The 26299-nt window shown below is 37.8% G+C and overlaps 1 protein-coding gene across 1 annotated transcript in view; it reads right to left on the reverse strand.

The window, feature by feature from the left end:
• Positions 1-2219: 2219 nt before the first annotated feature.
• Positions 2220-26299, reverse strand: part of LOC116513416 (bifunctional heparan sulfate N-deacetylase/N-sulfotransferase 4) — a 135875-nt gene continuing 111795 nt past the window's right edge. Inside the window, exons 6-13 of the mRNA XM_032224484.1 lie at positions 24148-24330; positions 16004-16100; positions 15384-15507; positions 13693-13867; positions 10456-10626; positions 7289-7398; positions 5292-5394; positions 2220-2339 (exon numbers count right to left, since the gene is read on the reverse strand). Of these exons, the coding sequence (XP_032080375.1) occupies positions 2220-2339; positions 5292-5394; positions 7289-7398; positions 10456-10626; positions 13693-13867; positions 15384-15507; positions 16004-16100; positions 24148-24330 (1083 nt within the window). The remainder of the gene's footprint in view (positions 2340-5291; positions 5395-7288; positions 7399-10455; positions 10627-13692; positions 13868-15383; positions 15508-16003; positions 16101-24147; positions 24331-26299) is intronic.

The raw sequence follows: 26299 nt of genomic DNA on the forward strand, positions 1-26299 counted from the left end.
TGAATGTCAGAATGAACTGCCTGATTAGAAGCTATGTTCACACACACTCTAAATAGCAGAGAAACTATTGTTCCTTCTGTGGTTGTATAATACTTTGTTCATTGTTTCCACCCTGGAGATGACACAACTTTGAATGCAAGCAAGCACCCTTGGTCAAAGATAAAAAGTGGTAGTGACGTGTTAATCATGTTTAGCTAATTGAATAGGATCAGCATGATTCAGACTGAAACTAACAATTAACATTTATGCTGGGAACAAAGATGAATACTCAAATGCTGAGCTTCTTATTCTTCAGTGCTGAATGACCTTATGAACAAATTGTAAGAACAAGAGAAATGGTGTCCATCGGGGGTGGGATCCTACCGGTTTAAAAACCAGTTCGTTGAACGCATGCTTCGCGCGCATGCAGGTTACAGAGAAACCACCTTCCGCATTACTGCTGGGGAGGAAAATAGCTGAGGCGCAGCAATCCACTCTGCCACGCTTATCAGCTGGGCTTCAGAAAAAGGAATATAGTATAGAGCAGGGGCGGGCAGGTGGGCCCAGCTGACAGTCGGAGCTACCAGTTCATCAGAACTGGTGCAAACCGGTAGAATCCCAGCCCTGGTGCCAGTGGAGAAATTGACATATAAAAAGAGAGAACACTTGGTGGAGAAATAATATATACTTTCAATAAAATATTTAGAAATCCTGTGAAATGATGGAAACCCCCTCAGAATAGTGCAGTAGAAGTGTTTATTCTATAGAAGTGCGAAGGCGAAAGAAAGTGAGGCACAAGTTTGATGCCATCCCCTAAACCAATAAATAAAATAAACCCCCAATAAATCAAGAAGTGGACAAATTATTATCTCCTGTAGTTTCAGCATCAAATATATGTGGAGAGAATTGGGATTTGCATTGGTTAGATACAAAATAATCCATTTCAAGGCAGTTAATGTGAAAGTATCAGAATTAAGTTTCCAGTGGGAAGACTATATTTTCTGTCTCTGTGTCTAGGTTTACAAAATCCAGCTTCTGCAGATAGGACAATTGTAGTCACTTGCGAATCTTTATTCGTCATTGCAGATGAAGTAACACTGGGAAACGTCAAGTACTGGAATCCACATTTTTGAAACTGCATGGGAAGGATGCACTGGATGCAGGGAGAAAAAAAAAACACCACATTTTTTTTAAAAAAATGTAGATAATAATCATTCCCTTCGATAGCATTTTGATGTTAGAAATGATCATTCAGTTAATTCCAATTAATTACTATGATTTCCTCTCCTTCACAGAATCCCTGAACTCATAATTCCATAAAAGTGCTAAAGGTAAGATAATTTACTCCCCCCACCCTGCAGCATAAGTAGTCTATGCTCTATGAGACAAAAGTTTTTCCTAACATTTTTAAACAGCTGAATTGTTGCTTAAAAGTTCTAAGGTGGTGAAGATTCTTAGGAGAAGAGCAAGATATTCTCGCTTGCAAAGATTGTGTGAAATTATGTGAGTTTGAGACAATCAAGAAAGAAAGGGAGGTACAAGGATTAGCAACCCAGATAATTTTCAGCAGAGATTCTGGAAGAGGAAAGCCACACAATATAATGCGTTTGTGGTGCAATCAGAACATTGCGTCTGTTGAAGTTGTTTTAACGCAAACCAAAGATGCCTTTTAAAAAACAAGTTTACATCATATTCTTATGCATGCCAGTGCTGTGCGTGAGGTAATTTAATGTGGTTCTGACAAGTGTCATCGGCATCTTCATATCCAGTCACATGGGCGGCAAGCCACTCCCATCCGGTCACATGGGTGGCAAGCCACTCCCACAAAGGAGGCCACACCCACAGAGTAGGTTCGAACAATTTTTGAAACCCACCACTGCTTTGGGGAATAAACTACTAATTAAAAGTGAAGTTATCAAAAATATTTTTTTTTAACAAACCTTGCAATCCACGGTGAGATGCATCCATTCTTCGTCCTGTCAGACTGTAATTTGCCATATATGGTGATAACTCTAGGTCATATAGTCATATATGTACAGTTTCAGGGTATGCAGAATATATGTGAACCCCATAATGGATAAAGGATAATACTTCAAAGCTCTGATTGTTTTATTTGCTTGTTTTTGGTGCAGCTTTTTTTTTTCTTTTTTTAAAAAAATATCCTTAATATCATGATATCTTCCATTGATAGCTGAGAGTGAACCAGGAAGTGATCAAAGTGGTTTCACTTGTGTTCTGTGCTATCTCAGTTTCTGGAGCTCTTGTCTTAGCCAGGATGGCAAAGGTTGTCCCAGTCTGTGTAACAATTTGGACAGTTCCACGTTGTGATCTCTGTAGTAATTTGAAAGGAATGCCCTAGACTGAGAATAAGGCAGGGTGGGGGGGAATAAACTTTCAGATAGTTAACAATGTTTTAGTTACATGTTTCATTTCTGTAAAACATCCCATGACATAAAAGATAATTCCAAGTTATGCATAAGGTTCACAAAGTTTAAGAAATACATGTATTTAACTATTCATAAAATTTTGAATTAACAATAAATTGATCACAGATTAATTATCTGAACTTATAGATCAACTGAATATAAAAACAAGTGTGATTGTAATGTTTGAAGTATTGGATTAAGAGTGGGGAGATTCAAGTTTAAATTCATACTCAGACATGAACATTCAGTATAAACCCAATCTTATTCTAGGTTCTTATTGCAACACAAATAATTCTGAACTCTCTGTGTATTGTTTAGAATTTTTAGGAGCAAAAGCAGGATATAAAGCTAACAAATAATTTATCTTGCATAACCATGTGCTTCAGAAGATGGGAATATCTAATTTTTTTTGTATTAAATAATGGTATACCTCTATAATCTCCAGGATGTTGAGCAAAAAGGAAGAAATTGTATCATGCCAAGGAAAAGGCAGGAAAAAAAGAAAACTCAGTTTGGCTATTGGTGTCAAAATCTAAGATACTTCCTAACAGGTATACAATGGTATACACTGATCTATTACCACGTACACTTGTGGACAAGCCAAGAATTTTGGGTGCCACAATGCACCCCAAAATTGGATGTGGCTTATCTGCAGATGGGCTTAGCCATGACTTTTTTAAAAGTACCAATATTTTAAATATATACTCACATATAAACCTATCCATGAATAAGACTACCCTTAAATTTTTAATGCAAATGCCATGAAAAATGCAGCTTATCCATGGTGGTGCATTTTTCATAGTATTTGCATTAAAAATTCAAGGGTGGGTTTATACGTGAGTATGTATGTATGTTATATCAACATCTGATTCCATACAATGTATTGAAAAAGGAGGCTATCTGGGAACGAACATTACCATTTGTTCAAATAATTATTTGGGGTTTGTATTTGTGGTAAATTAAGTATGAAAAGAATAATTGGTGTCACATATTCACAATAAAAATAACACTAATCAGGAGCAACATTAAAAGTTGGGTATCTGTTGTGGCCCGGCAGGAGCCGTTGGAGCTGCCGCCATACTCCGACAGCGAGGGGTCTTATGAGTCGGCCCTGGAGGAGGTAGAGGACCCTAGACAGGGTTCCCACTCTGAGCAGGGCGAGGAGAGACTGGTTGGCCACCAGGTGGCGTCTGAGCCTTGGATCAGTGGGGAGGAGACAAGAGTGAGTGATCCAGAAAACACCTGTGAGTTGTTCCGAGATGCACGCTGTCGAAGGGCTACTCAGCGTCAAGAACAATGGCCTAATTACAAGAGGTGATTACGCTCAGCTGATGCTCATTAAGATCCTCTCCTGATTATAAAAGAGACTGCTTGTGCCATGCCTTTCTGCAGAAGTCAATGTTAAGACTAACAAGAAACAAACTTGGCAGGCTGGATTGCTGCCAGAGTTTGTTTGCATTGCTGCCAAGCTTTGTGGGACTTGCTGCCAGAGTGCTTATTTCTTTGTTTATGTGGCTTGCAGCCAACGAGAGTCTTGACTGATTAAAAGAAACCTTCTCATTTATGTTGGTTTTGGCTTTCGTTCCTGGACGGAGGAGTGGGGGGTCAGAACAGGTATCCTAGACTTCCACGAGAAGCTTCTTCAGGTGGGAGAAGCAATTCCCAGCCTCCAAATCCTCTGGGCCTCATGGCCTTTATTTGTCCAGTTGAGCAATGAAAAGAGCATGAATGAGCAATGGTAATTGCAGAAAATATGACTTCAGCCACAGAGTGGTCAATACCTGGAATGCTCTTCCTGACTCTGTGGTTACATCCTCACAACCCTCACAACCTTAAACTGTCTACTGTGGACCTCACCCCATTCCTAAGACGTCCGTAAAGGGGGCGTGCATAAGCGCACCCGCGTGCCTTCCATCCCCATTTATTTGTATTCATTTCTTTCATTCATTTCCATGTTTATATTTATACCTGTGATCTTTTCAATTTTTTACAAACTAATAAGTACGAATACAAATGCTCTGTGATGACTGTACAGATTACATCTGAAGGAAAAATACAAATAAAAGTAGAGCATCAATAATAAAAAGAGAAGTTGGATTAATAATTAATAATGGAAAATTATTGTTGGAACTCTGGATGATTGGTGATATTATGGTCAATTGAAAATATGAATGTATATTATAAATTAATGGGAATTCTTTGTTCTAATCTTCGCTTTTTTTCCTTGGAGATAGGTGATACTATAATACTTTAAAGACTCGTTGTTATTTGATAGATAATTATGAATTTAAAGAAACAAGGATTGTTACAAATGAAAGAATATTAATGGTAATTTGAACACATAATGCTCAATGACAGCGAGTTATGTTTAATGTAAATCAGTGATGTTAATCCTAAGCTTAAGAATTGGTGCACAAAAACTTTTAACCAAACGACATGCTTGATGAAATGGAGGAAAGTTGTTCTTTATTCTTCTCTTGCTTTGTTTTGTATGTGTTGTTTCGTTTAAAAAGAATAAAAATATATTTTAAAAAAATAATAAAAAGAGAAGAAAAAAGAAGGCTCCTTGCCAAGTGTTCTTCCAAAATATGAAGTTCATGCTGCTTCCAGTGATGATATAGTTACTGCTAGGGTTGGACTTTTTTTGAAAATTACTTGCAAAGGATGCTTCCGAATGCATGAAGGCCTGAGCCGTGCACTTCTTTAAACAGAATAAATCTTTTTTCAGTATCTTTTTCAGATATTGCATTTTGCACTCCCACACACCTCTTTTCAATGATTACGATACATGTGCGTGCACACACAGCCATAGTAACAATTTCCCCCTTTTCAGGCCATACTAAGTTATTACAGTAGATAACAATAATGTTTCAATTAAAATAATACCTCTTGATCCATGGGAGGGTATTTTCGCCCTTTATTTTTCCCCAAACATTTTATTTTTCCTCCGTCCAGCAGCTGGCACCAAAATCCTTTCTGAGGATCAAACCTAAAATATTGCACAGATAAAAGTGGGGATAGCAATAGCAATTAGACTTATATACCGCTTCATAGGGCTTTCAGCCCTCTCTAAGCGGTTTACAGAGTCAGCATATTGCCCCCAACAACAATCCGGGTCTTCGGATTGTTGTTGGGGGAAGGATGGAAGGCTGAGTCAACCCTGAGCCGGTGAGATTTGAACAGCCGAACTGCAGAACTGCAGTCAGCTGAAGCAGCCTGCAGTGCTGCATTTAACCACTGCATCACCTCGGGATAGGAAGAGGACAAGAGCCCACAACAAGCTATTTATTGCAGGAAATGGTCTTGGCAGAGAGTGGTTAATTTGCTTTTCAAAGTTGGGGATGGATACATTTCAGTGGATTTCAGAATGCACATTAGGGAATAAACCAGAGGCAGTTCCTGCTATTGAATATATTGTTGTGGGACCTGTGACATACTTAGAAGAGTGAAAAGGCAGCTGTAAAAAACACTGAGAAATTTAATTAAATTTGGCAGATGCCTTGGAAGGCCAATGAATTATTGGTTGGAGTATAGCAATAATGAGCTTGCTGCCACATTTTTTTCTTTTTTGCCTTGGGCTTTTTCCAATAATAGCAATATTCCTATATATACACTCACGACAGCACATTTTAGACAAAAGAGAAATTACTTTTCCAACTCAGTCTATTACTGCATTAATCCTCACCGCCCAAATAGTCTTTAGTAGTGGTATCAATTAAAACTAAATAAATCATTGATTAAATGAATATGCTGAGAGGAGTTCACATCCAGCTTGGATTTCCCAATCTTCTTTGTGCATAGCAAAGGCCTTTTGCTGGTTTTCAGTAATTTCCCAAGAGGAGAAATAGTATTGCTTGCTGTGCACCAGAAAAGAAATGAAGCTGTAGGATTATATTGCAAACAATATATTTGTTTCCAAGAAATATATTTGGAACAAAATGTTTAATTGGCAATAATTATTTCTTTGGTAGACTTTTTTTTTGAAGAATGTAGATGGAATTCACTATCATTTAGGCTCGTTTATATATTTCACTAGGCATTGGGCTAACACACTATGAAGTTATTAAAAGGAGCTTGTTTATTATGCTCTATAGAATCCTTTGGTCACATTATATAAGTTGGAATATTAGCTGTTAGAAAGTAGTTTTTTTTTTCTTTAGGCAGATAACAACAGCTGTATATTGTTTCTAATTTCAGTGTCCATTTCTATAGCCATTTGAAATAAGAAAAATGTGAATATGTTACAAAAAAACAATCACAGCTAGACAGCCCCTTATCTTCATATTTGCATGACCCGCCAAATGCGCGCATCACAAAAGTGCGCCGACAAAACCGCGGCGAGCAATAGCAATAGCAGTAGACTTATATACCGCTTCATAGGGCTTTCAGCCCTCTCTAAGCGGTTTACAGAGAGTCAGCATATTGCCCCCAACAATCTGGGTCCTCATTTTACCCACCTCGGAAGGATGGAAGGCTGAGTCAACCCTGAGCCGGTGAGATTTGAACCGCTGAACTGCTGATCTAGCAGTAGCCTGCAGTGCTGCATTTAACCACTGCGCCACCTTGGTTCTTTCAACGGCGAGAAAACCGTGATGTCAAAATCGCAACCACAAAAGCGCGATTAGGGTTAAGGTAAGGGTTAGGGTTAGGGTTAGGTTCAGGGTTAGGTTTAGGGTTAGATTTAGGGTTAGGGTTATTATGTTGTTTTCGCGTTGTTTGTTGAAGGCACGCTTTTGTCGGCGTGCTTTTGTCGTGCGCGCATTTGTCGGTGAACCCATATTTGCAGTGTATTAACAGGCTTTTTAAAAAAAGTAAACTACTACCACAACCAGTAACATGATACTAATGCAAAATAAAGATGCATAAGAAGAAATGCAACTCACGTTAATGCATCGGAATAATTATAATGAGGAGCAACGCTCAGAAACTTCTGAACTCCATCCATGGTGGCTGCTGGATCACTTCTTAATTGCTGTCCATCAATAATTAACAACTGTAGAGATAGCACTAATTATTTATTTAAATATAAAACTCAAAGGACTTATGAAATTGCAGCATGATTTATGCATTTAGAAAAAAGTTGGGATTCTCTCATTTTCCTTGGCATAGCAAGACAAACACATCTGTTGTGATTCATTAGGATTGCTTTGGATGACTTTGTCTAATTTGGTTTTTCCCATGCCATTAATTGAGCACAATCATAGTGATCAAGATGGAGTAGGAGTCCCGCGGGAATAGGGCGGCATATAAATAAATTGAATCTTGAACCTTGAACCACTGGTCATTGTGCTTCATTTCTTAAATAGGTAAAGGTAAAAGTTGCCCTCACACATATGTGCTAGTTGTTCCTCACTCTAGGGGGCGGTGCTCATGCCTGTTTCAAAGTTGAAGGGCCAGTGCTGTCCGAAAACGTCTCTGTGATCATGTGGCTGGCATGACTAAACACCAAGGGGCATGAAATGCTGTTACTTTCCCAACAAAGGTGGTCCCTATTTTTTTACTTGCATTTTACCTACTTTCGAACTGCTAGGTTGGCAGAAGCTGGGACAAGTAATGGGAGCTCACTCTATTACGCAGAGCTAGAGATTCGAACTGCCGAACTACCGACTTTTTTGATCAACAAGTTCTTAGCCAATGAGCCACCGTGTCCCATTTCTTAAATACCAGGAAGATAATTCCATGTTCTAACTTTAAAAGAAGGACCAAATAGGTCAATCTTAAGATAGTCGCTGACACCAAGTTGCAATAGGAAAACATTTGCATTTATTAACCTTCCTTGAAAAAGGAAGGTACGCCTAATGGCATAGACTTAAACTAAGAACATTAAAATTTCTTGCTCTGAGAATTAAAATTTCTGAAATAAATAGAATTTCCCAAATAAGTCCAGAAACAGTACACTGAACTTTTGAATATGCCTTTAAAAATACATAAAATAATTCTTATTTAAACCATGAGACATAATGTATACTCTAGACAGCTCTGGATAAAGCCAATTTCAGATTTGTTCCACATAGTTTGTGAAATAATTTCAGTAAATGGAATCAGAAATAGAATCAGTGATAGATGAAGCAGATACTGACAACTTAGCCTGAGCTCAGAAGCAGAACTGGGAAGGTTGATTATCCAATTGCTTTAGGGATTTCAGTCTGAAAAGTCACTTCGCTGATTGAAAGCAGTGATAAAATTATGAGTTCTACCAGTAATCAATAAGACTTTCCTCTTAAAATCCCTGAAGTCAATTGCCCACACTTCAAAATTTCTCAGTTAAAATAGTATTATAAAAATTAAGGTTGTCATAAGTAGAGAGTGAAGGCTTTTATGCCAGTTGAAGTTAGGTCTGTCTGAATGGCTATCAGTTTGTACATGTTTGCTGTACAAAAAGGGCAGTAGATATGAACAGGTGGGCATGCGCGCGCGCATGCACACAAACACACAATATAATCTAGATTCCTTTACTTTTGTGACAAAGTTTAAGCAAGTTTATTATAGGAAATGAAATAAGTCTAAAATTAGCCAGCCAACTGATCTGGCTCCTGACATGAGAAAGTGACAACTGTGCAGATCTTTACTTGAGTTCATGTACCACAAATGGAAGATCAAGGATCAGCCTTAAAGAAACCAGATAGAACATAATTTTAACATAAAAATAGTTTGTCGTGAAAGCAACTGCCTGTGAAGTCTCCTGGATTGGTGCTGAAAGATGAAAATAGAAGCAGTATGCTCCATCCGATAATTGGGTAGACCAGGCTGCCCTGATAAAAACCACTTAAACGAGATAGAATCTTGTTGTGGCCCAGCAGGAGCCGTTGGAGCTGCCACCAGACTCCGACAGCGAGGGGCCCTATGAGTTGGTTCTGGAGGATGTGGAGGACCCTGGACAGGGTTCCGACTCCAAGCAGGGCGCAGAGAGGCTGGTTGGCCACCAGGAGGTGCCTGAGCCTTGGACCAGTGAGGAGGAGACAAGGGAGTGTGATCCTGACGTCATGCATTGGAGCAGTGGGGAGGAGATAAGCGAGTTGGTCCTGGATGGCCGGCAATGGAGAGCTAACAGACGTAAAGAACAGTTATGCAGTTACAGGAGATAATTGCACTCAGCTGGTGGTAATTAGGCTCCTCTCAAGACTGTAAAAGGAATGATTGTTCACACGCTCGTTGCAGGAGTCAACGTATTTACTAGAGCTGGAGAACTCTTGTGGCTAGCTTGGCAGGCTGGATTGCTGCCAACGTCTAGTCTGTGCTGGATTGCTGCCAAGGGCTAGTCTGTGTGTTAATAAATCCTTGAAGTATCTTTGAGTCGGCATGCTTTGGTTTGTGAAGAGGGGGACGGTCAGAACAGAATCTATATGTCACACACAATTGTTGATTGAGTTCAATTGGTCTGAAGTCATTAATTTCATTTAGGACTTACTTTCTCTATGATGGTTCTAAAATGCAAAAAATAGTAAACCGAACCCTCTTCTACCACCACTGATATGTCAAGTTGTCTTGGTTTGCCTGTCAATCTTCCAAATTCAAGATAAATTTACTGGTGAAAATGCTTTCCAAGCAAGAGATATTAATGCTAGAAATTAGATATGCAATATTCTTCTTTGAAGTTCACTGAATAGTTCATGTTATTGCATGTCTTCTTTATCTTCCATCACCACTGATGCAAACTTCTTTTATTTCTCAGTAGTAATGAGACTGGTTAGCATAAAATTACCTACTCGGAAACTTTGGATTATGGCTGAAATCTAATACTTAATTAAGTCTCTTCCCTTCAAACCTTTAGATTTATTCACAAAAAAATTGTTCTAATTTCCTCAGTATAAATATCCAGCATTTAATTGGTAAGGAGATCTCAATTCTTCTGAAAGTAATTCTACATTTTAGGACATACATTAATTTCTGTCTCTAAAGTGCTTTGTGTTTTAAGGAAAAAAAAACCAGAGGTTTATCAGTTCACTGTTAAACATCTTACAATCCATTATTAAACATGTTAAATATTACACAAGTTATAAAATAATGATGGACATTTATCACAGAAAATTATAGGTGAAAAGGCAAATACCTGGGAAGAGGGGAAATATTTTAGCCATCTTTCTATGTGGACAGCATACCAGCCAGGAATCAAACATTTCTTCTGTAAGCCCTTTAGTTCAGATGGTGCCCCATCATTTGAAGCAATTACTTCATAGAAATTGAACTTGAGAGCAGTAGAGTCCTCATGAGAACGCTGATGCTAATTGGGAAAAATCCAGAGTTAAATGACCACAAGATAGATAGCTGAGAGTTTTCTAATAATTTTTACCAGTCCCTGTTATCATGTCTAGTGTCAGGGTTCCAAATACGATCCTCAATCAAATAAGAATCCGAGGCTAAGGAGAGGAAGGGGAAGGGGTACAGAGAAGTAGGGGAGAGGTAAGGGAAGAAGGAAGGGAAAGGAGACGAGGAAAGAAGAAAGTAGAGGAGGGAAGGAGGGAGAGAAAGGAAGAGAGAAGATGAGAGGAAGAGAAGGGAAGGAAGATAGAGAGGAGGAGAGGAAGATGAAAGGGGAAGAGGAAGAGAGGAGGAGGGGAGAGGTAAGGGAAGAAGCAGAGGTGGGTTCCTACCAGTTCGCACCTATTCGGTAGAACCGGTTCGTCAAATCTACCGAACCGGTTAGAAGACGTTCCACCAGTGGACCTGGAAAGCAGGCCACACCTACAGAAGAGGTTCCAAAATGTTTTGAAACCCACCACTGGTCGTTGGATATGATTATTCTACACTATCATGCTCATATTTATAAAACTCAGTGCCTCTGTGAAAGGTAAGGATGACTACTGCATTTGTGGTGCAATCAGAACATTGTGTGTGTTGAAGTTGTTTTAACGCAAACCAAAGATGCCTTTTAAAAAACAAGTATACATCATATTCTTATGCATGCTAGTGCTGTGTGAGGTAATTTAAGGTGGTTCTGACAAGTGTCGTCGGCATCTTCATATCCGGTCACATGGGCGGCAAGCCACTCCCATCCGGTCACATGGGCGGCAAGCCATTCTCACAAAGGAGGCCACACCCACAGAGTAGGTTCGAACAATTTTTGAAACCCACCACTGGGAAGAAGGAAGGGAAAGGAGGAAGTAAGTAAGTAGAGGCGGGAGAAAAGAAAGGGAGAAGAAGGTGGTGTCAGGGGATGGTAAACAAAGCAACCCAAATGGAATATTATAATACTATAAATGGAATGTTAAATGTATAAGAACCATGAATGTAAAAAAAGAATAACAACTACCTGAATGTATACCTATAATTGTATATAGAGAACAAAAGAACAAAAAATAAAAAATAAAAAAAAGAATCCGAGGCTAGCAATTCCTCAAAGTTCAAATTTATTAAAGAAGCCATATTGGCACATCTGGAAAACTCGAATCTGAAAGCTTCCAGATTTTCCCCACCCAGTTGAAAGTTCAAGACCCTGCCCCAGCACCAGTGGTGGGTTTCAAATTTTTTTAGAACATCTTCTGTAGGTGTGGCCTGCTTTGTGGGAGTGGCTTGCCGACCATGTGACTGGGTGGGAGTGGCCAACTTGTAAAATGTGGTAAAACTCACTTAACAACGCTCTTGCTTAGCAACCCAAATGTTGGCTCAGAAACTCTGGCATTTGAAGCACGCAAGTCTTAAAGCTGTCAAGTTACAAGACGCTTGCACCCCCTAACCCTTTAGAAAAAAAACCCCAGGGGTGTTCAAACTTGACAGCTTTAAGACTTGTGGACTTCAACTCCCAGAATTCCTCCTCTTCATTTTGATGATGTGCAGATGGGCGGGGCGGGGGGGAGCTGGAACCGGTTCTAAATGGCACTGTAGATTTGTGGAACTTCTTCTATAGAAGAGGTTAGGACTGGCAGGAACCCACCACTGCCCAGCACCCACATGTCCACCACATGGCCCAACCAGCCACTGTCACAAAGGAAGATTCCTGTCATCCATGTCAGTTCAGGTGCAGGGACAAAACGACCTTGACCCTGAGAAGGAATGTTATTTTGGCTACATATCTCCTATGCTCCATACAATCTTTCCTCCCAGTTTCTCCCAGGAGAATACATTTGAATTTGTGGCAGGCCTGAGGCTTAATTCAAAGATGGCTTCCAAGCCTGACATGTAGTTGATTTTCCACTTGGACCCTCTAATGAAATCTAATAAAATATCTTGCAGTACCTGGAACACGAATAGGTTTGTTAGAGTATATGTACCACAAAAACGATCCTATCATAAATGGTCAGTTTTTAGATACCCAAGAGACTTATTTTTTCCTGCAACATTATGATGATAAAAAGTATATTGTGAGGTTTTGCCTAGCATTTTTTAGCATTTACACTTGTTCTGTAGTACCTACTGTTATTCAGTTACAAGGTGAATATAAAATGCTGCTTTTGACTTTTAAAGTCTTATGTTTCAAATGTTCTCTTTAAAAATTCCATTTTGTGTAAAAATCCCCATTAACTTTAAGACCTCTGAGCAAACCTCTCTTTCGTGCTTCTTTCTCTAGAGATATAAGACATAATTATGCGTTAAAGGTATTTTTAGAGTTCTGCTATGTGTCCTCCTGAGAAATCAATATTTTTTCTTACTATCCTTCTTGTTTTCCTTGCAAAAGATTGCATGAAATGATTCTTGTGGTCCCCGCCATCTCTACAGTTCTATGAAGATTGTGCAGTCACACATAAGGGAAATCACAGAACGGTTTTCTTAAGGCTTTATAAGTTTTAAATAATGCCGTTTTAATTAGATAGCGGTAACTGATTATCGCACAGTGCCTCAATAGAAGTCATTATCCTCAGTAATATGGGCACTAAGTGAGCAGGATTTAAAAAATGAAAGAACTGGGAATTGCGCAGACTTGTAGATTTAAGACTGTCGCCATCAATTAAACTCAGATTTCATCATCTGAGGTTCACTGGTATTATAAATTAATATCGCAATAGAGCAGGAGGTTGCAACCAAAGCTTGGCTTGTGGGGATAGAACTGTGCAACATTTTGTTGCAGTGATATAGGGCAGGGGTCTCCAACCTTGGTAACTTTAAGGCTTGTGGACTTCAACTCCTAGAATTCCTCAGCCAGCTTGGAGGTTGGAGACCCCATTGCTAATGGTTTCTTCCAAGGGGCTTCTGGTAACAAAGACAGCAGAAAAAAGCTTCACCTATTTGCTTCCCCTGTGTAATTTATTACATTAAATAAAGCACTATAACTAGTTAGCTTGCTGTAAAAGTGATGGCTTTTGTCTAATTTCTCATAATTGCGAACTCAGTTTGTTCATTCGGAGAATCTTACCTGATACCATGAATAGGCTCTGTCGGATGGATCAATGAGGATGGTGATGATTTTTGCTTTGGGTATCAAGGACGCTGCACGTTTAGGAGCATCTTCAGAATGGAAATAGCTGGCACTTTTCTCAAACAAAATATCAGCAGTGATATTTAAAGGGGTAGGGAAAAAATTCATATACCTGCAAGTAAAATTACAAAATCAGCAACGATGAGGGTTAAAAAACAACAACAACACCTTGCTAAAATAAACTTTTGAAAACAAAGATAAGGGATATAATGTATCTAAGTGAAAGTAAATGTAATTAATTGTATGATCTCAGGTGCTATTATTTTGAGGAGGAGAAGTCCTTATTAAAGCAGAGTACATTGTACAATTTCTCTCTCATTCTAAATTAAAAGGCTCCAGACTAGTCACATTTTACGTATTGGACTAGTTCTAGGCCTATGATGGCGAACCTACGGCACAAGTGCCACAGGTGGCATGCAAAGCCCTCTCTGCGAGCCATCGTCCCACCTCCACTGCATATACGCGCACACTTCCTGCCGGTCAGTTCATTTTCAGGTCTCTGCTGTGCATGCATGAGGTGCATGTGGAAGACATGTGCAGGGGGTGGGTTGCATGTGTGGGTGCTGCGTGCGCATGTGCAGGGGGGATGGGGTGTGCACAGAGGGTCATGTGCACATGTTCGGAGGGCACATGCACATGAAGGGGGTGAGGGAGCATGTTGGGGGTTGTGCGCACATGCACCAGGGGAGGTGGAAGTGTGTGTGGGGGTCAAACACACATGTGTGGGGGGCTGGGCACAGGTGGGGGGATTGAGTGCTTTCAGCACATGGCTACTAAAAGGTGCTGTTTTAGGCCTTTGAGCATGCTGATTGCCATTTTCTGTGTATTATTTACAGTATGTTATGACATTTTAAATAGAATCATGGAATTGTGCTAGTATCTTTCTTCAAAGTTCCATACCAGTTCTATTATAAATACTGAGATATTTGCATTATTTTAGATTCTCATTTTCAGTTTTCTTGCCCAGCTGTTCTTTGAAACTGTTTCTGTCTTTCTAATACATTTATTGATGCATTTAATGGATCGATTGGGATTTACTTCTCAGTACCCATATATACTGCAAATAGCATCTTTAGAATAGCCCTTTTCATTATCCTCTTTAACATCTTGTCATGTAATTTTTTTAAAAAAATCAACACTGTAATAATGTTAGTTGCCTGGTCCTGCTATTTTCCTCAGCTACATGATAATATTTTTGAAATGGGGCAGAAGATCAGACAAGTATATTCTAAATATAGAAGCTTTATGATAATTCTGATTAATTTTATTTTATTTTCTTAAATATTTTCAACCTACAACTTCTTTTCTTTATTACTGTTATTTATGTGGCATTTAGAACATGTAATTAAAAACAAATAGAAAGAGATGAATAACAAACAAAACAAGTTATCCAGCTCTTTTCCAAAGGGCATTTGATTGTAAAGAATACAAATATTGGTATTATAATGACAAATAAAAAAAATCATACAGATAAAAATCTCATCAGTGTGACCTAATTGGTAACTGATACTGTATATATACTGTGCCCAGAAAATTCATCTGAAAATTGTTAAGGTACCACAAATATTTCTATAAGGAGTCCTCTAAGTTTCAGTATATGCTAAAAACTTTTGTTTTATTATTCTTACCAATCAATTCCCTTATGATAGTTGTTTCCATTAAAGAACTGAACTTCCTCAAAGGTTTTTGGGTTAGGAAGATTACTAATTATGGAGGGATGCATAAGGAGAAATAAATAGAGTGCTGTTGTTCCTACAAGGAAAAGAAAGTAGTCAGGATTATATAATAATGCAGAAAATAAGCAATATTTAATTTAAAGAAGTATTAAAAAATAAAGAATGTTTTTCAAGAAATATATTCCAAAGGAAAGAAGAAAATCAAACTTAAGGAATGATATATTAATTTTATGTAGGTTTATTGTCAAAGAATTAAGTTAAATTGTTTTTTTTCTTAAAATTTCCTATATATTTATACTACAACTTTGCTAATATTAGGAATTTATATTCATTACATTGTACTAGCAATGTTTTACATTTTTCATTATATTATTTTTACTATAATAGGAAAATAGCCATATTATTAGCAAAACAATGGTAGTTTGGAAGTCCTAAAAAGTGGCCTAAATTGTTTCTCATAGCTTTTCCAATTCAGGAGACTTACAAAATAGCTACGTACATCCAATACAAAATTGTTTCACTATTTTGTTCCTGAGGTTTTTTCTTTTCTTTTTACTGTATAATTTTCTTACCTGTTTTCTGGGGTCCAATCACAAGAAATTTTGGTAGGTGGCCGCAAGTTTTGTCTCTAGACCAGATATCACGATGGCGTCTGTCATCACATGGATTCTGAAAATAATAATTAAAAACCCAGATTAGTTTGAAGTAATGTTCAAATATTTAATATTCTGTCCAGCTGGAAAGTCCTTTGGAGCAAATGGTTGCTTTTTCTGAATAAAAATCAGATACTCTATTTTGGAGATATATGAATTCCTGATTTGAATTCTAAAGCATAATAATATTATAATAATATGAAGACCAATATCTTTTACTCCATTATGTTTATGTATAAAAGGATTGTCCAAAACAATGTTATATTGGAGATGTAATAAGGTGAAATTTTCTTTCAAATATATAATATTAATGTCTTACATTAATTAAGTTTTAGGAAAAAGTATTTGGAGAATATAAATATAATTTTGTGAAGAAACCTAAAATTTTCAAATGATAATATTCTTTCAAACTACATACCGTATTTTTCGGAGTATAAGATGCACCGGAGTATAAGACGCATCAAGGTTTTGAAGAGGCAAATAAAAAAAAAAGTTTTTTGCACTTTGCAAACCTCCCCAAAACGGCCTGTTTCCCCCCTCAAAAAAAGGCATGAATAGCCTTTAGGGGGCTTGCAGAGTGTTCCTAGGGGGTGGGCAAAAACAAGCAAAAAATGCCCCACTTTTTGCAAAAATGACCCCATTTTTCGTAAAAAAGGGGGCCTGGATAGTCTTTAGAAAGCTTACAGAATTCTCCTGGGGGCTGGAGGGATAAAAGTGAGCAAAAAATGGGCAGTTTTCACTCATTTCTGCCCTCCCAAGCCCCCAGGAGCTCTCTAAAAACTTTCTAGAGGCTCTGCACAGCCATTTTGATGAAGGGGCGGGGTTTTGGGAGGCAAAAAATGCTGTATTCAGTGTATAAGATGCACCCAGATGTTCAGCCTCTTTTTTGAGGGAAAAAGGTGTGTCTTATATTCCGGAAAATACAGTATGTATGGTAGTACTTGAAATATGACAACCGGCCAAATGATTGATATTGCCATTGATATTGGAAAGATAATGGCCCCTTTCACTCAATGGATAGAAGATCTGATTGTACTTGCCACCTATGCATGGATTGCCTATAGATGTAGACTTGGTATGAACAAATATAATGAAATATAGGATTCATTTATACAAAATAAAATAGGTTAAAAATAATGATAAGTTATATAAATATTCACATATCTAGCTATATATGGTGGTGGCATAGTGGTGTCACTAGTAGGAGTTCGATCCTGCCAGAAAGGACCAGAAAGGACTATGAAGCACCCTGGGACAGTATATAAATCTAAGCACTGTTGTGCTCTGTCTCTCTGTCCAGAGGTGGGTTTCTACCTGTTTGCACCAATTTGGGCGAACTGGTAGTGGTAATTTGGCCTTGGTTGCAGAACCGGCAGCAACCCAGGCTGGCCACTCCCCCAAACTGGTTCCCTGCTCGCCGCTGCCATTGCCGTGCATGGTTTTTACTAGTTTTTCACTTTCTTCGTGCATGCGCAGAACAATTTACAGTGAACTGTGCACGCGTGAGCAGTGTGCGCGAAGCAAACAGGTACCAATGCCGGTAGGAACCTACTCCTGTCTCTGTCTCTCTCCCTATCCCTCAATAATAAGTGCATAGGGTGTAATAATTACCTAGAAATAACTCTAGCTTACAATCAATAAAATACCAACATAAAACATTAAACAAGTAATAACACTATATTTTGTTTAAAATTGACAAAGATGTGAAGGAAGGGACAAAAATGCACACAGAAGAGAGGGAGGGTCTTATCTCCATTGACCGTCTCCAGAATAACATGTCTTCTTGGGGCCCAGGACAGTTAGCAAAACCAGATGTTCAGGTCCTGGATTTCAAAGGCCAAAAGTTTATCTGTGGATCCTATGTTGAGGGACACAATGTTTTAGAGAATACGATCTATAGCAGAAAAGGCTCTTCTCCTGGAACCTGCCAGCTGGAATTCCTTGACCAATGGGGTCCAGAGCATGCCCCTTCTGCTGGTGGGAAAAGGGGCAGGCCAATCTTATTGGGGGGTAAGATCGATTCTCATATAACCTTGATCCATGTCATGAAGAGCTTTGAAAGTAAGAACCAATACCTTTCTGATCGAGAAGCTTAGGGTCTTAGCCACTGAGCCACCGCGTCCCTTAAAATTATTAGCATTTGTTGCATATGTTGAAGATACAATTGATACAATTGTAAACAATTATGTACAATTGTCACTGTTTATAGCTAAAATTATATATTCTATAGTTTTTCTTTTATTTTTTTAACTTTAACATGATTTTTTTTTCTTTGGCAATGCATGTATTTTTAACTTTGTGGGATCCCTCCCCCCGCCATTTCTCTGTCACTACTTTAAAAGGAATAAATAATAGTTTTAAAAAGACAATTAAAATATGTAAAAATATAACCTATATATTTTCTGCAACCTAAAACTAAAATATTCATCTGCCATTTAAAAATTGAAAGAATATACAAAATAATTTTTTAAACATAGTAGAAATTCATTGAAATGCTTCAACATGGAAAACCAACAGCTAGTCAGACTCTCACCTTCGATAGGAATCTAATTTGAATTGAACAGAAATTGAACAAAAATTTAATCTCCAAGGCAATAGTGCTAGGTTTCATGTTGTATAGAATATGCATATCAGAGGTGGGTTCCTACCAATTCACACCTATTCAGTAGAACCGGTTCGTCAAATCTACCGAACTGGTTAGAAGAGGTTCCACCAGTGGACCTGAAAAGCAGGCCACACCTACAAAAGAGGTTCCAAATTTTTTTGAAACCCACCACTGCCATACACCCACCCACACCCACCCACCCACACACACAGAGACAGATAGACAGACTGACACAGAGAGAGAGAGAAAGAGAAAGAAAGGAAGAAATAAATAAATAAAAAAAGAAAAAAGAAAAAAGAGTGAGAGAGAGATGAAAGAAAAAAAGAAAAAAGGGACAGAGAGACAAACGGAAGGAAAGAGAGAGCGAGAGAGAGAAAGAAAGAAAGAAAACACATGCCCGGCAAGCCACTCCCACCAGGTCACATGGCTGGCAAGCCACTCTCACAAAGGAGGCCACATCCACAGAGTAGGTTCCAAAATTTTTTGAAACCCACCACTGATGCATACATAATTACACACTTAGAAACATGCATATTTATACCCATAGTTTAAAAAAAAACATTTCTCTCTATTATCATACTGGGGGGGGGGGGTGTTATACTTGAAATCTCCTTCCCAGCATAAATACGATGCCACTATCATTTGCTTCCTTTCATTTTCATTTCAACCTGCCTTATTCACTTCCTTTCTTCAGTCTGGTACACCACCCAATCATTGTTTTATAAAAACAAGTGTCTTGAGACATAAAACAATCTAGTATTGTGTATCCTACTAATCCATCATAGTATATTTTGACTGACATGGAAATACTTGAGAGAATGTATTAGGTAACATAATCATTGCACTACAAAATGTAGCAATTTTATGTAAGATAAAGAGAGTTTTCATCCCAGCAGTGCTATTGCTTGCAAGTCTTGTTTTGCTTTCCTTTTTTAAATATTAAATAATGCAGAATAATTTAAAATAATACCGAACAATGATAAAATATAGAAATTTGAAACTATTGTTATATATTACCTTTAAAAAAACTTTTAGTATATATTTATGTACCATTTATTCTAATTGGATCAAGGTGGGATACTTTTCTCTTTTTACTAGAGATATTACAAATAGACTTATTTCTATATTTCAAGATGTTTTATAAAGAATATCATTTATCTTTGCTTGTTTATATTTGACATTTGAAACACTGTCATGATTTATTAGACACAAGGAGAGTATATTAAATATAACAGTGGTAGGAGTTGAACTCAAACTGTTATATGCCAATGATATATTACATAATTTACAAATATGCATTTTATATACTACACTTTATCCATAATGAATTCATAGTTTCCTTATTAATCACATTATTTGATTATTTGGAGAAAGCCTCATATGTATTCTCTAGACTCTTAATATAGCATTGGGAATTTGTACTTGAAATTGTAATTTTTATTTCAATTCTTTTAAATAGCTGTATATTTTCTTTTTAAAAAGTAATATAGTTATCTCATGGAAACTACCTTTAAGTACACATTAAAATACTAGGCATTAGAAGGACAGGTCTGGTGATCCATCCTTAGAGCACCGGATGAATCAACCCATCATATTTGTATCTATGCATGCATACTCCATTACAATAGTCTTCCTTTTGATATTGTCAAATGACTTCTAGACTATTTCTTATTCTTTATAAAATACTAGCTGATAACTCGGCGCTGCCTGGGTATTTATTTATAGGGGGAAAATGTCTGGACCAAAAGTAATTTCTAATGTTGGATTTTTTACCCCTTAAGAGAGGGAGCCCCCTTGTGGAGTACTGTGAAGCATTTACCATGGCAACTCCACTGCACTGCACAGTAGAAGCCATTTTAAGGCACAACAGGCTGTATCTTAACAGAACACACATCCTGGGAGTTTTTAGGGGTGTCTTACTCCCACAATATATTTCTCCAGAGGGGGCTTCGGGGGGAGGAGCCTGCCGCCGTCGGGAGCTCAACGAAGCCCCTGTCAGGATTCTGGTTCGTATATCTTATAAGATCTATAGATATCTCCCCTTTCTGGCAGAAAGGGGCAGGGAGAAGGTCAGTCGTTAGGATCTCTTTGTAATTCATAGCTTTTTTTTGCTGTGAATGGAGAAGAGGTTCAACATTAGCTGAGCCTTTACTCCGGCCAGTTTTCCGCGCTGCCTTTTTTGCAGCCCTAGGCAGATTGCCCCCCCCCCCAGGACAAAGCTAAGCTATTTAAAAGTCAATCCGGGCGGGGACCATTCCTGAGGAATTTCTTCTATTACTATCTAAAATACCAGCTTCAATTTCGCAAAAGGCTCCCTTTCTTTTTTAGCTGCGTCACAAGATGGCGATCTCGTAGCTTTTGTGTTTGATGTGACGTACTTAGTCAGCCCTACCCTCCTGAAGGCTTCTCCGTACTAATTGCTAAAAGATTAACTGAGGGGAGTAGAGACTTTGATTTTTGGCTCGCTTGATTGCTTGTCTTTTATTTTTACTCTGGAATGGCTCCCAAATCTAAACAGAAGCGCTTCCTTAATAACATATCTCCAAAAACTGCTATGAAGCCGCTACCCTTGCCTCCTACACCCTCCACGGGAGATTTGTTAACACAAGAATTTCTTCTCAAAACGCTTAATGATTTCAGACAGGAAATTAATCAACTGATATCGGATTTATATGATCAATTTGATGCTAAAATTGCTCAGGCAAAGAAGGATATGATCGGAGTAATGACAGTCATGACAGATTATATTGCTGAAACGGAGGACAAATTGAAACTTTTGGAAGAAACTAATCTTAATTTGATATCCAAAATTCAAACGTTACAACAGGAAATTGAAAATGCTCAAAAACAACTTGTCATGATAAATTATAATAAGACTGCCTTTGCCATAAGAGTTAGAGGATTGCGTGAAAACCAACAGGAGAATTTGAAACAGATTTTCTTTGAGGCTTTCAGCCGCTTGGTGGGAAGTCCGGGATTTAACTTTGATTGGCAGATTCAAAGAATTTACCGCAAGAATTCGTGGGTAGCAAAACAGCGACAGCTTCCGAGGGACATAATTATATACTTTACCACAAGGGAATCCAGAAATGAGATAATACAGAGGCTTTACAGCAAGAGGTTGAGAATTGATAGACAGGACTTGATTGTTTTTAAAGAGATACCATCTCAAATATTAAGAACAAGGAGAGAGTACGCTTTCTTAACCGAAGAACTCAGAAATTCTCAGATTCCATACAAATGGGAAGTCCCAGCTGGTATTACAGTTACATTTGGCAACCAAAAACACCGCATTAATTCTGTCTGTGAAGCCCGAGAATTTTACTACGAGACCCTGAAGGCGGGACTTCCTGATTCATCTGGACCTGGAGAGAGACAAGGAGAAGGAGAAGACAAACAGCGAGACACGTGGCTACAAGGCGGAGGGTGTTGCTTTCCTCTTCCGGAAGGGCAGAAGACTAAAGAATAAAGACTTAGCGATGTTCTTAAAGCTTTATGATTTCCGTCTGGGATAAAATGGAAAAGTTGTATATCGATGATGAGACATGGAGACTGAAAGAAGCGTTGCTGATTGTGGACACATATTGTATATAAGATTTGTCTGAACTCTAACTCAAATTGCGCATGAATTATTTTCCTAGGCGAGGAGAGCGGAGATTGCGATCTTTTTGAGTTGTGGTCTGGGACGAACGGAGTTGGGAGGCGCGTGGGAGAGGGAAGGGTAGCGAAAGCTTAATTAGACTACCTGGGGCTAGAATGCAAGCTGATGTTTGTTTGAGTTGCTATTTCAATATAAGGTCAAGAAAGATTGGTCGGAGAGTCTTCAGGAAAGTGGAGTAAATATGGGAGGAGCAATGGATGCGGATAAAATATATATGTGGATATGGATAAAGGCAGGGTGGAAGGTAAAAAAATTTACATGTGGAGGTGGGTAAGGATAGAAAGGGAGGTGTTGGAAATGAAAAATGAAAGAAGTACTTGAGTTTAATGGTTTTATAGAAAGGTTTGGATATTCGGATAAAAAAGAGATAAATTAAAGGTCTGAATAGATAGACAAAGCAATGAGACTTTTAGTTGGGGAATCCTAATTGATCAACTTACCTGGCTCTAATACAGTTTGAAACCCTGCAAGTAGTAAAATAACCGAAATTTGGAATGAGCTACATTGTTTAAGATTTACAGATAATGGGAAGCTGTGTTAACGTAGTGGGTTTATTGACCCTTCTTGTTTCTCCTTTCTTTTTGTGTGTGTGTGTGTGTTTTTTTATTTTGTATTTTTTACTATTCTCTTTTTTTTTTCCTTTGGCTTTACTTTTATTTTATTTTTTTTAATTTTAAAGTTAGCTGGCCTTATTATACTCAAATGCTTGTTAAAGAATTATGCCGGGTATGGGACCTGCGAAGCCGTAAGGGGGTTAGGGAGGGGGGATTATAGGGGGGAGGGGGGAGGGTGGAATTACAGTTTCAATTCTTAGAACAATAAGAATTCACTTGTATACTGCGGCTCGTTTTTCTTTTTTCTTTTTTTCTTTTTCTCTTTTATTTATTTATTTTTTTTAAAAAAAAAAAACAAACAAACTGAAATGTATGGATACACCAAAGCGAGGAGAAGAGGGAAAGAGGAGGGAGAAGTAAAGAGGGAGTGAGAGGGAATGTAAGGAGGGTGAGATGGAGGGAGGGGGAGATGTCTGAGGGGGAAGGGAAGTAGAAGAGGGGAATGCTGGAGGGGTGAAATGAAAGTTGGAGGGAGAGAAGAGAGGGTGTATGGGGGAATGAAGTGTCATGTTGGGTTTTTTTTTTCTCTTTTTTTTTTTACGCACAGTATATAAGTGATTGTATAAAATGAAAATGAAATAAATAAAATGTATTCAAGAGGAAAATATATATATATATATATATATTTCTCCAGAGGGTAAGTCATCTGTGTAGCAAGTTTGGTTGGAATTGTTCAAGGTGTTCCAGAATTATGCTGGAAAACACACACACACACACACACACACTGATGAAAAAGTATCATGCAGTGCTTAAAGCCTAATTATTCTATAATATAATTGTCTACTTTATCTGATTGTTAATTCACCTCACAGCCAATTCATCAAAACAAGTTGCAGTAAAGCAATAAAGCAGGAAAATAAAAGCTGTTTTCCTTTCTCGTCTTGACTTCTTTTTCCTCTCATTAATATCAACCAAGCTGAGAGTCGATACTTTAGAGCCTGACTCCAGGTAGGTGTTAATGAAGGTAATGTAACCACCAGCTCCTTTTCTGCCAAGCAACGTGCTCTTAGAAAAACATGCTGCTTTGGGGAAGGAAATGAAATGAATCTATCAAGCTATGCAAAACAGATTAAAATGTCTTTGTTGTTAATTTTCTCTTTTCTCTTTTTTCCCAAGCAGTCTTCCCTGCAACAATATTGCAAATAAATATTGGGATCATGCTGTCCAATCAAATTGATGTTACCTGCCAGAGTGGGTCCTTCTGTTCTGGAAAGAGCTCAAAATATTTGTGAGCCAACTGAATTGGACGTAGTGTCTGCAGCTTCAGGTTGGTCCAGCTTTGAACAAAACTGGCCAGATTGACAAATGTGTATAACCCCAGTCGGTCATTCCCGTAGTTAGACAAGTGGGTCATGAAGATACTGATCTGAAAACAAACACAGAAATGTTAGTGACTTGTAGTAGCAGGAGAATTTCACTGGGTGGCATTAGGTATATTTCAGATCTGGATATGTTGCCTGGTTTGTACTACTTTAATTGCTGTTCAAGGATGTGCTGTGTATATTTTAATAGATGCATTCTGTTAAATTTAAATAACAAAATAAAATAGCAATTAATAAGCCATCTTTGTACTGTATGTTGGCACCTGTGGCTTGGATCGCCAAGAAATCTTCTTTTACTCCATCCCTGAAAATCACTTGCATTTTCTAAATTTCTTAGTCTGAATTTTTAAACTGCTCCCATATTTGAATGTTACAGTCAATCCATACAGTAGCTAAAATGTAATTCTGATGCATTCACTTTCTATACTTTTGATGGTTATGATACCTGTGAGCTCACAGAATTTGTTTACACTTCTAAAAAGTATAATCTGACTTCAGAAATATTTCCCTTTACTCACATCTATTTTTAAAATTAAGACCTAAAGTAAAGGTCTGTTTATTTTTTTTCAAAGTTCCTTTACTCTTTTGAAACTCATAGTTACTTTAAAAACTCATAATAACTGATAAGGAGTCTTCCAGACTTCGTTGTATGATACACAAACTTTTGTTTGAAGAAAATAAGTTTTCTTCTATCGTTTCTACAACACTACTTTATTCTGTTTTGAATGATTATGCCTTTCCAGAAAGTGATAGATTAAAATCTGAAGAGTATAATGGAAAATAACTTTCATAAAGGCAAAGTCACTACTTTATTAAGAGATGTCCCTTATCTAATCTAAGGATTTATTGATTAATCAAAATTAGGATATTTATAGGAAATAAACACATTGCTCTTAAACAGAGCCGGATCTAATGATAAGACTGTTTTGTTTCATTCACTTCTATTTAAACAAAAAAATATGCCTTTTTAATGGAAATATAAATTAGTGTCACTGTTGCAATTACAGGAAAATTGCAATTTAAAAAAATTGTAACAGTTTGGAAAGTCTTAGACAGAAGGAAAGTTATTATGGGAACCATTTCTTCTCAAATATAGGAAACATAAGGAATTCTCTGATGCAACATTTTACCTCAATGTACTAATCAAGTTTCAACATGGAAAATAAAGGAACACAGCTGTATTTCTCCATGTATTCAACATTTATGAGGAATAATAATTCTGTTTGTCTTAGACCAGTGGTGGGATCCAAATTTTTACTACCAGTTCTGTGAACGTGGCTTGGTGGGCGTACTGTGGCAGGGGAAGGATACTGTAAAATCTCCATTCCCTCCCCACTCCAGGGAAAGGTTACTGAAAAATCCCCATTCCCTCCCAATCAGCTGAAACTCGGGAGGCAGAGAATAGATGAGGGTGGGACATTTATCGGTTCTCCAAACTACTCAAAATTTCTGCTACTGGTCTTCAGAACTGGTCAGAACCTGCTAAATACCACCTCTGTCTTAAATCCAATCTGTCCATAGCAGCCATCTTTCCCAGTTTACAAATGACTTAGATATTCTGTTGACGATTAGGAAAAAAAATCACCATTATTTATATGAATGGGCACCCCTTTCCTTTAAAAAACAGATAGCTGAAGTTTAGGAAATTTCTCAGAATGGGCAAGTATGGATTTCATGGAGTTATCTTTGTCTATCGTATGGATTGTGCTTGAATTATCCTTGGTAGCATTGCATTCGGAGCATAACTAAGTACTATATAAGAATATTTTCTCAATTGATACGGATCTTAGTCAGCATGATTACCTATGAATGATTTTAGGAAACCTATAAATAAGGTAACTACCATACTATTCCTTAGCAAGAAGTGATTCTGAATATGAAGATATACAAGTGCATTTTAAAGGAAGCAGTATGTGTAACTGCCTGTCCTTTTTAGATATTTAAATTTATAACCTGCTTTTCCTTCAGAGATGCAATTGTATTAATCCTCCCCTCTTTCCTTTACAACTGAAT

Source organism: Thamnophis elegans, chromosome 9, assembly GCF_009769535.1.
Source record: "Thamnophis elegans isolate rThaEle1 chromosome 9, rThaEle1.pri, whole genome shotgun sequence".
In the NCBI taxonomy this organism is placed as follows: Eukaryota; Metazoa; Chordata; class Lepidosauria; order Squamata; family Colubridae; genus Thamnophis; species Thamnophis elegans.